General features: G+C 40.5%; 1 protein-coding gene across 1 annotated transcript in view; it reads left to right on the top strand.

Annotated features, from left to right (window-relative positions):
- Positions 1-13,738, top strand: part of TMEM192 (transmembrane protein 192) — a 42,227-nt gene that overhangs the window by 9,095 nt on the left and 19,394 nt on the right. Inside the window, exons 2-4 of the mRNA XM_019521744.1 lie at positions 4,726-4,872; positions 5,570-5,834; positions 8,731-8,865. Of these exons, the coding sequence (XP_019377289.1) occupies positions 4,726-4,872; positions 5,570-5,834; positions 8,731-8,865 (547 nt within the window). The remainder of the gene's footprint in view (positions 1-4,725; positions 4,873-5,569; positions 5,835-8,730; positions 8,866-13,738) is intronic.

The following is a 13,738-nucleotide window of genomic DNA, read 5'->3' as shown; positions in this document are numbered from 1 at the left end:
TAGTTAAAGGGTTCCATTAAAAAAAAAAGCCCTAAGATACATTCCAGGGGGGGGGGGGGGTGACAGAGAACTGGTTAAAAGAGAAGCACACTGTTCTTAAACTCTTGGTTCAGAGATGTTTTTAGTTGGCCTAATAAAAGGTATTACCTCTGAACCAAGAGTTTTTAGAGCTTTGTGTTTCTCTTTTTTTTCCTCCAGACCAACATGGCTACAAAATAGATCCTGGGAATTGGTTAAAAGTTTAGACTTTAGAATGGGGTCTTGGTGTGTCTCTCTCTGTGTCTCTCCAAACTAAATTTTTTGGCAAGTTATCTGAAAAACGTTTTACAAAATGTATAGTCAACAAGCAAAACCTAAATGAAGGTCCTGATCCTGCAACTCCTTAAGCATGCTTTGCCTTTTAATTGGTGAAGTGGTATGAGCAGGATGACACTTGTGTGGAAAAGTCTGATAAGTTAAAAGGTGCAGTAAACTCTACAATTTGTGACTTGGAAAAGGGAGAGGGAATTGCTTTTAAATTTTAAAGAAATGGTTAAACTTCATACTAACTTTGCTATCCTGTTTACACTCTCATTCACACTCTGGCCAAAACCTTCAAAAATAGGATCTTGCATTTAGCCTTACAATAGTGAGACTTGGAAGAATAGGTGTTGCTGACTTTAACCAAGGTTTGTAGTACTATACCAGTATAGCTTTGTCAAAGCACTTAGCTTTCTTGAGTTAGAAGTTCCACGTGTCAGATGATTGTGCTTATTGCGAACAGTACATTCTATTTGTCTATCATTTTTGACTGATGCAGTAATCATCATTCTTCCAGCATAGATGAACATTAGATGGTTGTCAGACTTAGCAGGAAAATATATCCATATAAATCTAAACGGAAAACTAAAACTTTCCAGGAAAGTAAAGGTTTTTATACAAAATGTTCTTGAATCTTGTTCTGTAGGTTTCAATGGCTGAAGATTTAACAATAAGTTGTATATAATTTCCCTCACCCAGGTAGCAGCAGAGGCAGAAATTGAAAGGGTTTTTTCGTTTGTTTGTGTTTGGGGGGTTTTTTCACTGCAGTATGTCTACAACCCCTATTATATACCAGGGCCATTAGTCACTGTTTGGTGTTTTTGTTACAATGGTGTATGATCTGTCCTGAAAAGAATCCCCCTGAAATGTGGATGTGAAAGAAGGGCACATCTGATTAGAGCTTGCTGCAGTCAGGAAACTCAAGGGTTGAAAAATTCTTTCCTTTCAGATTTCTTTCCTTCCTTTTACTGGAACTTCTTCTAATAGCAGACTAATAAAGACATTTGAGTCTGAGCAGATAAGTTTGTAAGACTTCTGTATCTAGGAATCCTTAGACATCCACAGAACATCCCTCGTACTCTTAGAAGCTGGGGTACGGTTTTCATCTCTTCTGAGCCTCTGAAGAGTATTTCTGGTTGTCTGATTAGGTGATCACTCAGCTCCTAACCAAAAAAAAAAAAAAAGTTGTGGGGGAGAGTTATTGGAGGATTTGGGTTTTTTAAGGCTGGTGAGCTAAGTGAGCAACAATCAGTCTCTCTTCATAAATCTGTTTCTTGCAGAAAACTCAAAGTCCAAAGGCAAAGAACAGTTTGTATAAGAGGAATGGCTGGCTTTGAGCAATTCTCTTCTTGGAAAGTAATCGTAAGATCTATGGTATATTTTAAGTAAGACTATAAATATCAGTTGTCCCAACTTGCTTCTTTCCCAAGCTAAGGCTTGTAGGATGCAAACAATTCCCATGGACTTAAATGAGTTGCATATGTTCTGCAAATGCAAGTTTTAGGTCTGATTTTTTTTTTTTCTCCAAATGGTCATAGCTTCTGCTGTCCAGTATTGTGAGGCTTTTCAGGGTACTTTAATGATAGAGTTGATTTCACCATCAGCATGACCTCTCATGCCTGCTTCAATGTCAAAGGAGGACTGTTGCTGATGGTGAAATGGCTTTGGTGTCAGTCTACAAAATAGCTAATGCTGTCACTGAAACATGCGAGAGCTGCATGAAACACGTCTTATCAGTGTCTTCCTGCTTTCTATAAAGATGACCTAAAAACTAATGGTTTGACTGACAGGTCTACATTGTCACTGCTCAGTAATACTTCCCTAGCTGCCTAAGAGCAAATCCTAGACTGTCTAGTTCGATGGAACTACGTTGAGAAGAACCTACTGCCCTGTGCCTAGCAGGACATTCTAGGAAATGCTGAAGGGCTGCTGGTGTGCTGCAGGCCAGTGGTAGAAAGACTAGGTGAATGGTTTTGGATAATTGGAGACTAAAATACACATTGCTGGAATGGTACTCTGGGTATTGAAGCAGTTGAAACATATTCTGTTGAAGGTAGCATTTGGCATGCTGGAAAACCATCTAGACCACTCTTGTTTTGGGGTGCAAGATGTTTACAGTCTGATAGAGCATGCTAACAGAATGTGATGCCCTATGTCAAGGCTACAGCAGGCTGAATACCAAGTCTTCAGCTGTCAATCCATATTCTCTACTACTACATCCATATGGTAGCAGGTAGCTTTGATTTCAGATCAGAGAATAATTTTACTGCTTTCCTTATTTCCAGTTTTTGACATGTATTTTCTTGGTAGGCTTCAGTGTAACAAAAGAGCTTTTAAGACTAATACGTTTGTTTTGGTTCTTATACTTGACAGCCTTCCAGAGAGCCCTAGATTTAAGTAAATGCATCTTGCTTCCCTGTTTGCATTTGCATCTCATGAGTTTGCCTCCTGAGCCAACCTGTGGGTCTTATGTAGCCTGCATATGACACAAGTCTGGAGCTGCTGCCCACTTAACCAAGTTCTTTTTGTGAGGTGTACTGCAAAAAAAATAACACCAGTGGGCATGTATGTGCTTTTTTTGTTGCCCATAGTGTATGGGCAAGAGCCTCAAAGTTGAAAGGGGTTTTTCCTTTATAATTTTTGGAAATGTTAAAACTAGTCTTGAGGATTTTTCATAATTAGAAAGGGTTATGCTCCTGGACTTTTTGGTCAGCCTTACTCAAAGACATATGACTTGATGCTTTGACAGTATACCCCACCAAATAGCTAGTTATTACATCAAATGAAAGTATTTAGGAAAATCATAATGGAAGTTGCCATGTTCTGAATATGTAAGTATTCTAAAACAGTGGTGCCCAAACATTTAGCTCACCAGGCCCAATGGCCAGTGCCAGGCAGGCCCACAGGCTGGATCTGCCTTTCAAGGCAGGCCTGTCCAGGGCCCAGTCTTGCCATTTAGCAGTCGCTTGCCCATGGGTGATGCAGCTACATGGGGCTTTGGAAATCTGGTGGTAGTGGGGGTGGTGGTGGCGTTCATTGCCACCAGTCTGCCACTGCTAAACATCTGGACCCTTGGGGAGCCTTGTGGGCTAAGTGTCATGGGTATGTGGACTGAGTGTGGCCTGCAAGCCAGGGGTTGAGCACCCCTGTCCTAGAACATCCAGTCTGCTGAGACTTTCCTTTTGGCCTGCACAGCTCCTAGCGGAGCTAAATGAGGGCTGGGGCCTTCCACAGAATCCAGGGCTGCAGGGTCTTGTTGGACTTGGCTGTCAGTGTTCAGTGGTGAGCAAGAGCTACATGAGGGGATTTTTTTGTATTTTATCTTATTTTTATTGGCTTTGTTCTTTTTCAAAATGGATTGCTGCAGCAGAGGCAGAAGATACTAAGCTGAGAGGCAGAAGAAATCAAATTTGCAAATCTGTTCATGAACTTGATCTCTGCACCTAAGGAAGCTGGAAGCTACAGTAATGAAAACAGTATAAGAGCAGACTTATGGTACTGACTTGGTTCATCAGAGCTTTAGCAGCCTAAAAAAAAACAAAAAAACACTAAAAAGTGCAACAGCAGGCAACTGGTTTAGAGCCGACTTATGAGGTTTTCTAAAAATATTAAGACCCCTGAAATACATTCAGCTGTGTTAACTTTGCTGCTCCCAACCAAGGTTTTTTGTGGGGACGGTGTGATCTGGCACAGGCTTTTCAAGAGCCCAAGTTTTATTGTTTGTAGCCAGTAAGCAAAAACTGTTGGCATTTGTGAGAAAGAAACTAAAGGCTGCCAGTGTTGCGATTGTGACCTTTACTGTCTCATGAGATGAGAGCTGCTGATTGTCTACTAGCATCATCAGAAGAAAATGTACAGAAGGGAAAAGCTAGTTACAAAGAGGAACAAACAGCTAAGTTCAAAGTGTGTATGGTCCTTGCACTCTCTCCTCCCTCCCTCGATCATCAGTCCAAAGTTAAACATTTCTAAAGAAAACTTTTTTTTTTTTAATGACTTCCATACAGCCATTGACTGATTCACTTTTTTTTGAATATGTTAAAGAAGGTATCATCCGTGGATATTATAAGGCATCAAGTCTCAAAAGCACTCAATTATTTAAAAAACCTTTTAAGGACTAAAGGCTCCCTCCAGAATGGGCAGTTGAGTCGTGGTATGGTCATCTAATGTCAGTTTCTTACAACCCAATATTTAGTTTGACAAAATATCTCTTAGTATCATATGCCATTCCTCAAGTCACATACTAAAACTATCTCAGTTGATGTTCTTATAAAACAGCACGAAGTGTTGTACAAGAGGTTGCCAATAAACATCTTTAAAAGGTGTGTGTGTGTGTGGGAGGGGCATGCAAGGAGGAAGGGTGGAATATACCAGATATACATGCTTCCCTGCAAAGCTGTTCTGAAGCTTCCTTTTCTTAAATTTCAGGGGTCCTTGGAGATAACTCAGAGCACAGAAGATGATCATCTATTTGACACACCACTACTTCCGTCTCATGCATTGCATTCCCGGCTGAGACCAAGATTCTATACTATTCCTACAGTTTTCATTGCCAATTTTTTGTTGCTTATACATGTAAGTTTTGGTGGAGGGGAGAAGCCTGTGTACAGAAGTTCCACTTCTACCAGGAGAATCACTATTCTCCCAGTAGAAACCACAAACATACAAACATTCACAGTGCTTATCCTAAACCAAAAATGGTGGTTCCAGGAGAAAAATAACCTGACTCCAGCCAGTTAGAAGTATTTGCAGGAGAGTTTCTCCTGGAGAACAAATGCTTGTACACTTTCCCATGACTTAACTGCCGTTGGGGACGAAGAGGAGTAGAGCTTAGGGAAAGGCTTGCGTGCCTTCTGGGGAGCAGGGTCATCCTGGTCTAGAGATGTCCTAGCGTAACAACTGTACCTGCCCCTCCTGTGAACCAGGGAGAGATAGAGAAGCAGCAGCTGTCAACTTCTCTTTGCACACTGGCATCCACCAAGTGGGTTGCAGGCAGGGGACATTGCTGTGCTGCTCAGTCCACTTGACTCCCAAGCACCAAGGGGAGCAATGCCACAAGCCTCTTGCCTGCTTTGCATTCCAGAGCCCACAGACTAAGAAGCGAGTACTTTGCCATGCTACTTGGGTCCCCCTGGGATCAGGGGAGAGGGGGCGGTTGCGGTTTAACTAAGCTTTGCTAGTTTAACTAATACCTAGTAAATGGATTGGTATGACTACTTTTTCTCCTAAAATTGTAGGTGCTAACCCTAATTTTTTCCCCCTTTTTCCCCAGGTTGCATTTGTTGTCTTAGTATTTTTAGCAGTCATGTTTTGTTCTTATCCTGACCCAAATGAAGATAAGTGCCCTAAAAACTACACCTATCCTTTTAAGGTACAGACTGTAGTAGTAATTGCAAAAGTAATTCTATGGATTCTGCTTGTTCTGTTTGAACGGTATGTCCAGTATCATCACAGTAAAGCCAGAAGCCGAGGCTACCTCTCAATCTACCGATCAACTAGACATCTTAAAAGGCTTCCGCTAGTGGTACACTCAACAGGTGAGCTGACCTTGTTTGTATTTTTGGCTGTTTCTGTTAATTTACACTGCTAAATATTGTGAGCTTGGTAAATATTACTTGGGAGTAAATTGGTAAATATTGTGAGCTGAAGCATTTACACGTACACTCTCACACTCTTCAAAGCCTTTCTAAAGTAAGATAGGCTTTGAATAGTACAACAGCTGGTTCTGAGTGGCACATGGTAGATTAGGGAGGGAGTAGGGAGCATGGTGGCACATTGGTAGGAAAGCAGAGCAGCAGACTGGGCAGAATAAGGGGATCAGGGTGGCACTTGGGATGGGGTATGACTAATATGTGGCATCCCTTGCAAAAACGGTTGGCTCCCATTCTTCTAGAAAGTTTACAGCCTTCTGATCTGGACTCTGCAATCAAATTTCAGAAATTTTAATCTTTGTTAAACTTCTTAACAAGAATAAATTACATTTGAGGATGGAGAAATGGAATTGAGATGTGTGGCATCTTTAAAATGAAAGGTGGATATAGGAATAGTTAGACAGTTAGTTCATACAGGTTTCCTTGGCTGCATATGTGAAAAGATCCTTTCCAAGAGATGCCCTCCAAGGCTGTGTCCACATGAGCGCAGGTGTTTGTTTCCCCGGGGACAAGCAGCAGCAACACACTTTATGCCACTTCTACTTGTCCCTGGGGAACGCCCATGCCACCATGCCATCTGGTATGCAGCAGGTTACCCTAGGTAGGGTAGGGGAGGCTGGTGCCAGCCACTGTGCTGGCCCCAGCAGCCTTACCTGGGGGTCTCAGGGAGCTGCAGCACTCCTGGAGCTGTGAGCCTGGCCGGCAGCCAGAGCATGGCTCCAGCCAGCCAGGCTCTGGTTTTGGGTGGCACACATTGCTACCACATAAACTGCCCCACTTTTTTCTTTTTTTTTTGCATGGTTTTTTTTGTTTGTTTTGTTTTTTTGACCCTGGGATCTCTGGGTTAAAAAATAAACAACCCTGTGCTACAAGGTAACAGTGCAGGGAACACCCACGTGTGGTGTGTGGCATCACAGACGGGTCCATGGCACCACATACCACACATCAACACTTGTTTAGATGCAGCCCGAAAATACAGAATGAAACAATGGAGAGTAAAAGGCCCTTGACATCAGCATTCCCTTTGTCACTGTCCAAGCGTGCTTGACTTCTAATGAAAACAATGAGCTGCCTGTGGCTAAAGTTCCAGTTGGCTAATATTAGGTAAAATAAGAATTTCCTCAGCCGACAACAGGGTGATCAGTTTAATTTTTGCTTTTCTTTTTCTGGGGAGAAACCAATTTGTGGTATTATTCTACAGTTTTACTCTTTCCTGACTTCAGGGATGGCATGGAAGACCTCCTTCTTACTGAAAAGCTCTTGCCCACTTTCCAGGAAAAAAACAATCTAATTCCTTGTCAAAAATCAATTTATGGTAACTTTAGAAAGGGGTTTGTGCTGTAGGAACTATTGACTGAGTTGAGAACATGCTGTACTTTGGATAAGTGAACAATAAACTTCACCCACCAATCCTGATAGCCAATAGAATCACAGTTCATCAAACTAATGTTCTTTTTTAGTTTCAGTTGTTTTACATGTCCAAAAGCCCAGATTTCTCTCAAGTGGGAGAAACATCATGAGATGGCCACTAGGTAGAGCTCTAACAATGAGGATTGATGCCTAAAGTGCAATCCAGAATCAAGCTGCAGCAAGCCTGGCTTTTTCCTAATACTTTCAGACCAAGAGGTGTTTTGGGGGTTTTTTTTCTCCTGTAAGTTTGTGGCATCTAGTACTCGAAGTCTAAAGTATATAACCATACAAGCTAAACGTTGTTTGGTATGGAAAACTTTTGATTTCACTGCAGTGAAAAAACAACGAAGTGAAAACTGTCATTTTGGCTCTAACTAGTTTAGCTATCCATCATGGTATAACCAAGATACTTCTAAAGCCAGGAAGTTCAAAGCTGTCTTCTACTGTGTCTTCTACATGGATGCTTCCATTAAATTGCCTAGAATGTCACAGGAACTCTGTAGCTGGAAAGCAGCACCTGATCTGTACCCTGAAGAACTTCTTGTCTATTTTAGATGGGACCAAATCTGTACATGCAAAGAGGGGTGGGTTGGTTTGAGAATAGGTAGAGGTTACAATAGAGAGTTAATGAGGGTGCATGCTATGCATGGTAATGGTTCATATCTTTTCCTTGCCACTCATGGAAGAATTCAGTACCAAGAGAACTGAATAAAATCAAGCTTGTGATCTGTTGGACTTTATTTGGAAGGTCATTTCTGGCATAACTCAGAATAGCAGAATATCTTCCTTTTTCACATACTGCTTATAATAACATGCACTTTCAGTCATTGAGACAAGTGTTTAAAACTCCTCCCTGCATACAGAGATGACTTGGTACTTCTGTGTGTTTTTTAGCAGTTAAAATTCACTTACATAAAGTTAAACTGAAGTGTTGGCTTTATGTTAGTATCACTGTAAGCACAGAGCTCTGACTGGATATGCAGAACAAGTTTATCATACCAAAAATTCAGAGTATTAGAAAATATAAAAGATGCTTAAACAAGAGCACATAGCTGTCTGTCTTGGTTGTGATTTGAGACTTCAAGAGATTCAGAACCCAAGCTCAGGATCTTGTTGGACTAGATGAATGTTATGATCTGAAGGATCCATGTACCTTAACAAATTCACAAGTAATAGCAGTCACAGATTTGTAATCTATTTATTACTTAAACTTTTACAGAAGTGAAGGTAATTTATTTGCCCCGTTATTTTTTCATAACATGGCTAAACAATCTAGTCCAGCAAAAATAGATTTGGGGAAGGGGTTTTGAGTGATTTGCTACTAATTGGCTAGATTGTAACAACTGGGAAATGTTGTTCATGTTTGTTTCAGGAAATACTGCCCTGCTTCTGATACTATCGGCTCAGCATTCTTTTCCTGACAATAACAGAATATATCTCTATATTATCCTGGGAATCCTAGCTCTGGAGCTGATTTGTTCTCTGACATGCCTAGTCATTTACACAGGTGAGCACTTTAATTATTGTCTTTGAACGTGATCTCCTCACTAACTACTAAACTCCTTTCCTCTGCTCTCTTAGCATAATGCTCTATCTCTTGGCACCATATGACTGCACTGCAGCTATGTGTGTAGAAGTGGGTCCTTCATACCACCTGTGCTCTTGCTGAAGATAATTCAAATGTTCTGGTTAAAACAAACAGGAAGGTCTTTGTTAGATTTGGTTTGATCTTTACGTGTTGTCAAATAGAAAGCTAGAATTGGCGGTAGCGAAACTGAAGTCACTTCTTCATGAATCTACAGTGCAATTGCAATAATTTAAAAGTAGTAAATGTCAAACATACTATGGTAAAAGTGGCTTGGAAGCCCACTAGCAAATAAAGATCAGTCTTCTCACCAGAGTGTCAACCATGACACTTACAGAGAAATATGGATCTTGCTCTGTCGGTGGGTGGTTATGTGAGCTCTCTAGCTAGGCTTGTGGAACTTGTAAATATCTGAGCTTATGACTGACACTTCACAGTTTTTAAACCTACAGTTCCCTTTTCTAATTCCTTTTTCTTCCAACCTCTTCTTCCCCTTTCTCCCCAAAATCTAACCTGGTATTTCTGAAGCGTATAACTCCTTTAAAAATGCCACTTTTCAACCTCCTGAAAGTTTTCTTCCAAGCAGCCTATTTAATTATATGAAGCTGCTTTAAACATTTTGGAGTAGTGTGGCATCCCTGTATCCTATGTTAACTTCTTAAACCTATATCTTACAGGATTACTTCTGTGCAAGGTTGACATATCACTGAAATATTATACAAATATGAAACAGAACTATCCTGGGATGACTACCTTTTAATGATGACAAGAGCCAAAAAAAGCAAGAAACATAATCAAATACCTAATTTCCTTTTAAACTTTCTCTCATTCCCTGTAAATGAAGTGCATAGATTCATAGATGCAGGGTCAGAAGAGGCCTAAATAGGTTTTCAAGTTGACCCCCTGCCCCAGGCAGGAGAGAATACTGGGCTTATATGACCCCAGCTAGGTAATTGTCAAGCTTCCTCTTAAAGACCTCCAAGGTAGGGGGTCCAGCACCATTTCCCTTGGAAGTTGGTTTCAGATCCTAGCTGCCCTGACTTTGAAATAGTCCCTTCTAATGCCCAGCCTGAACCTACTCTCAGACAACTTATGGCCATTATTCCTTGTTACTCAGGGAGGTGCTTGGGTGAACAGGGTCTCTCCCATTCCCCTGGTCTCCCCTGGTAAGTTTATAGATGACCCCCAGGTCCCCTCTCAGCCTTGTCTTGTGAAGGCTGAACAGGTTCAGGTCCCATAGCCTCTCCTCATAGGGTCTGCCCTAAAGTTTTACAAGTTCGTTTTGTTTTTTTTTCTTCATCTTTTGAATTGTAACCATAAAAAATCAGAATACAACAATCGGATCTAGAGAAATTGTTAATGTCAAACCCCAAAATTTCATGACCATTTAAAACTTTTCATTTTAAAGAACACAGACTTCCTCTTTTTCATTTAAAAAAAATCCAGTACTTTAAATGTATTTGCTTTCTAGTGGACTGATGTGCACATTGCATGTGGAATGAGTTACTGGGCCTCAGCAGAAACCAAGTTGTCCCATATACTACAATGAAAGCTGACTTTAAAGAGTCAAGTGGATTCTGCTAGGTTAGCAAAACCATCTTTTAAGTACTCTGAAGTGGAAAAAAAATGCTGGGTATTACTTTAGACTTAAAGGTAGGATACGACAGGTTGAAAAGTGTTGGTTTAAAAAGAGGAGCAGAGGAAATGAGCAATCTAATACTGTGCTGTTGGCTCTTGGGGACATTACTGAAAGTCAGAATAACTTATAGAAAAGCGGGGACCAACCTTCTTGGCAGGCAACCCCCAGATGAGCTCCGTACCTTCCCCAAGTACCGTTCCAGTCCCCTTCCCCTGCCTGATCTGCTGCTCTGCTTCCGGCTTCCCTCCCTGTGCTCTATGCCCAATCTACTACTTTGCTTTTTTCCCTGTTCCCTCCCCAATTTGCTGTATGCTTCACACAGACTGCCTTTACGACCTGTGGCAGCCTATGTAGCAGCCTGTACCACCTGTGACAGTCGCATCGGGACTATTGCTCCTTGCACACACCCCGCCCCAATGTGCACACGCGCACAATACAAAACTAAGATTTTATTTTTTGGTTATTATGCAATCACCTCTATCTATATACACTACACTCTATATGTACAAATACAAATCATGACAAAATATTTTTTGTAATAAAACTAAAATATATTATAGTAGGTGTTAAAAGGTCAAGGCAAGGGACTTCCAGTGGCAAAGGTCAGAGGTTAGGGGACAACTTCTGGTCCCAAGATGGTGACCAGGGGATAAGGCAGCTGTCAAGGGGTGGGTCTATCAGTGTGGCCCTCCAGAGCTCACTAAACCTTGATAAGCAGCCCTCCAGTGAAAATAATTGCCTGCCCCTGGTTTAAATGATACCAGATACTCTCATAGTAAAAAATGTGAGAAACTTAGAATATTTAGGAATATACAACTCATGCATATGCAGGTGACTAGTAATGCCCTAGTTATGTTCCCCCATTTTGAAAAGTTAAAACACAAGGTGCAGAAGTGGCATTTGGATTTCTACCACAATCAGAAAAACCTTAACTTTTTTTTTTAAAGAAAATAGTTCAGCAAAAAAAGATTTGGAATCCTGTTATGTCTACTTCTGATTTGAACTTTCTGACAAAAATGCTTTCTCTATTAGAAAAGCTCTTATCATTTTCAACCTCCATCCTGTTCCTTAAATGAAGGTACCAGGCAATTCTAAAAGGTTCTGCTTTCAAAAATGTGTGTTTCTAAACAAAGTGCTTTTCATCCTTAAGTATCTTGATGCCTCAGAGCAGAAAAAGAGAATGCCTTTCTCAGACTTGTTCTTTTATACTATTCTAACTAATAATCAACCGGTAGAAAAAGTTAGTCTCTATAGTAGCATCTGAAGATATACTTCATTCTCTAAACCTTCCTGGGCCTAAATAAATGTTTGCTGTAATTGAGCTTCATGCCTATTTAAAGAAGAGGAATCTCTTTTGTCTTTCTGTAATCCCCTCTAATTGATGTAGATTTAAGGTATACTGTAAACTGGATAGGCAGAGGATATTGGTATGAGAGGAGCGAGAGACTCAGGGCTACATAGTACCTTGACATACATGAGAAATGCTGCTTAAGGTCAGACTAAAGCTGTTCTGAAACAAAATGTCTTTTGGGTCACAGAAGAGATTCTTATACCGCTTTCAGTCCAGTGTTTGTTGTCCTCAGTTTTTCTGCCCTCAGTTTTATCTTTGTCTGATAGAACGGAAAATTACCCGACTGCAAACATGAAGGCTTTTTAGCTGGATGGTAGGCTTGTTATCTTGCAACTTACAGCTTAAAGGACCGTGCTTTTTGTCAGTGTTTGTAGGGTTCTTCCTGCAAAACAAACACTTGATAGGGATCCATTTACTAGTAAGATAATGTCACTTAAAGTAGCTAGCTTAAAACGGAAGTGGTGATAAATGCAGTTAGTAATTTTGGAAGCTAGGGTTTATGCAAATTCTTGTTGGGGGTTAGTATTGTAGACACTCTGTCTACACAGGTGACTTCTGTCTGTCTAGGTGTGCTAGCAAATGTGATCTAATGTCAACCTGACCTGAAGAACTCTAAAACATCTCAAGTTTGATAGCTTATCCAATTTATGAAATAAAGGAATGACCGCTGGTATCTCTCTTCTCCTCTAGAAGTATTGTGGCTTAATCTTTCCTAGTTTTGTGAGACTTAAACAAATCATCTGGGTTTTTTATGTATTACACCATTAACTCAGGAAAATAACCTCAAAGAGCTGTACCATGTTGACCCAGATGACTCCTTGTCAGTAAAAAGAAAGCCTTCCCCTAGCGAAGAAATAGATGAGTATATTTTTGTATTGCCGGATCAGTGGCAGTCTAACTTGTGATTAGTTACAAGACTTAATTTTTTAAAATCGTCAATAACATGCACACTGCTTAGGTCAATTGTTGATAATTGCTTTGTAGTTGCAGCTAAAACATGTTTTGCTCTTAGTGAAGGAGTGCCTAAGGGTTAACCTATCCAGCCTGGCATACTTTTATACCGTTGATCATGTGTTGTTAGTTGCAGTTCCTCTTTATATTACTCTAGGTAAATGCCTCAATACAAAACTGAAAATGTTGAACTGGGGAGATGTCGACCTATGTGTATAGTCTGAAAAATCACTTAAAGACAGAAAATGTCTGTAGTATACAATAGTACTTATCCATACTGTATTACATGAGTCACTCATCTAGTTGATAATGTCATCTGAAATTTTGGTGCAGTTTGAGAAACATTTAAACGATGAGAAGTGGTTGTACATATGCAAACTAGCTTTACTTAACTAAAGGCAGCGTGATGTTTTAAATTTTGCATATGGATCTATGGTATATGGAAACAACCTGTGAATAATCATTGTCTGTTAGGCTTTATAGCAGTTCACTGTAGTTCATAAATTTTTGGTTAGGGCAAATCTGGTTGGTGTGGTGGAGGAGTGGGGCATGTTTTTGCAGCATGAATGGTGTAAAGGGCTACTATGGGGCAGTCTTCCAGTTGAGAGCCATGTTGGTAGGGGATTTCTTAATTGAATTAAACTTCTAAACCTCTGCTAAACCTAGACATTTAATAACTTCTGTTCACAGTCTCCCCTATGTACTTGTCACCCTGTTAAATAGCTTGCTGTATCCCAGACCTCTGTTACTTTTCGAGAGTGTGTGTGTGTGTCATTCATGGTATGGAAAGAATATACTGTTGATGACTGAGTGGTGGTAACTTTCTAGTATCCAGCCAGATCTGGAAATTTGAC

Source organism: Gavialis gangeticus, unplaced genomic scaffold, assembly GCF_001723915.1.
Source record: "Gavialis gangeticus isolate Ggan-Ray unplaced genomic scaffold, GavGan_comp1, whole genome shotgun sequence".
Lineage (NCBI taxonomy): Eukaryota > Metazoa > Chordata > Crocodylia > Gavialidae > Gavialis > Gavialis gangeticus.
Note: the sequence above shows the minus strand (reverse complement) of the source record. Positions and strands in the feature narration are given on the sequence as shown.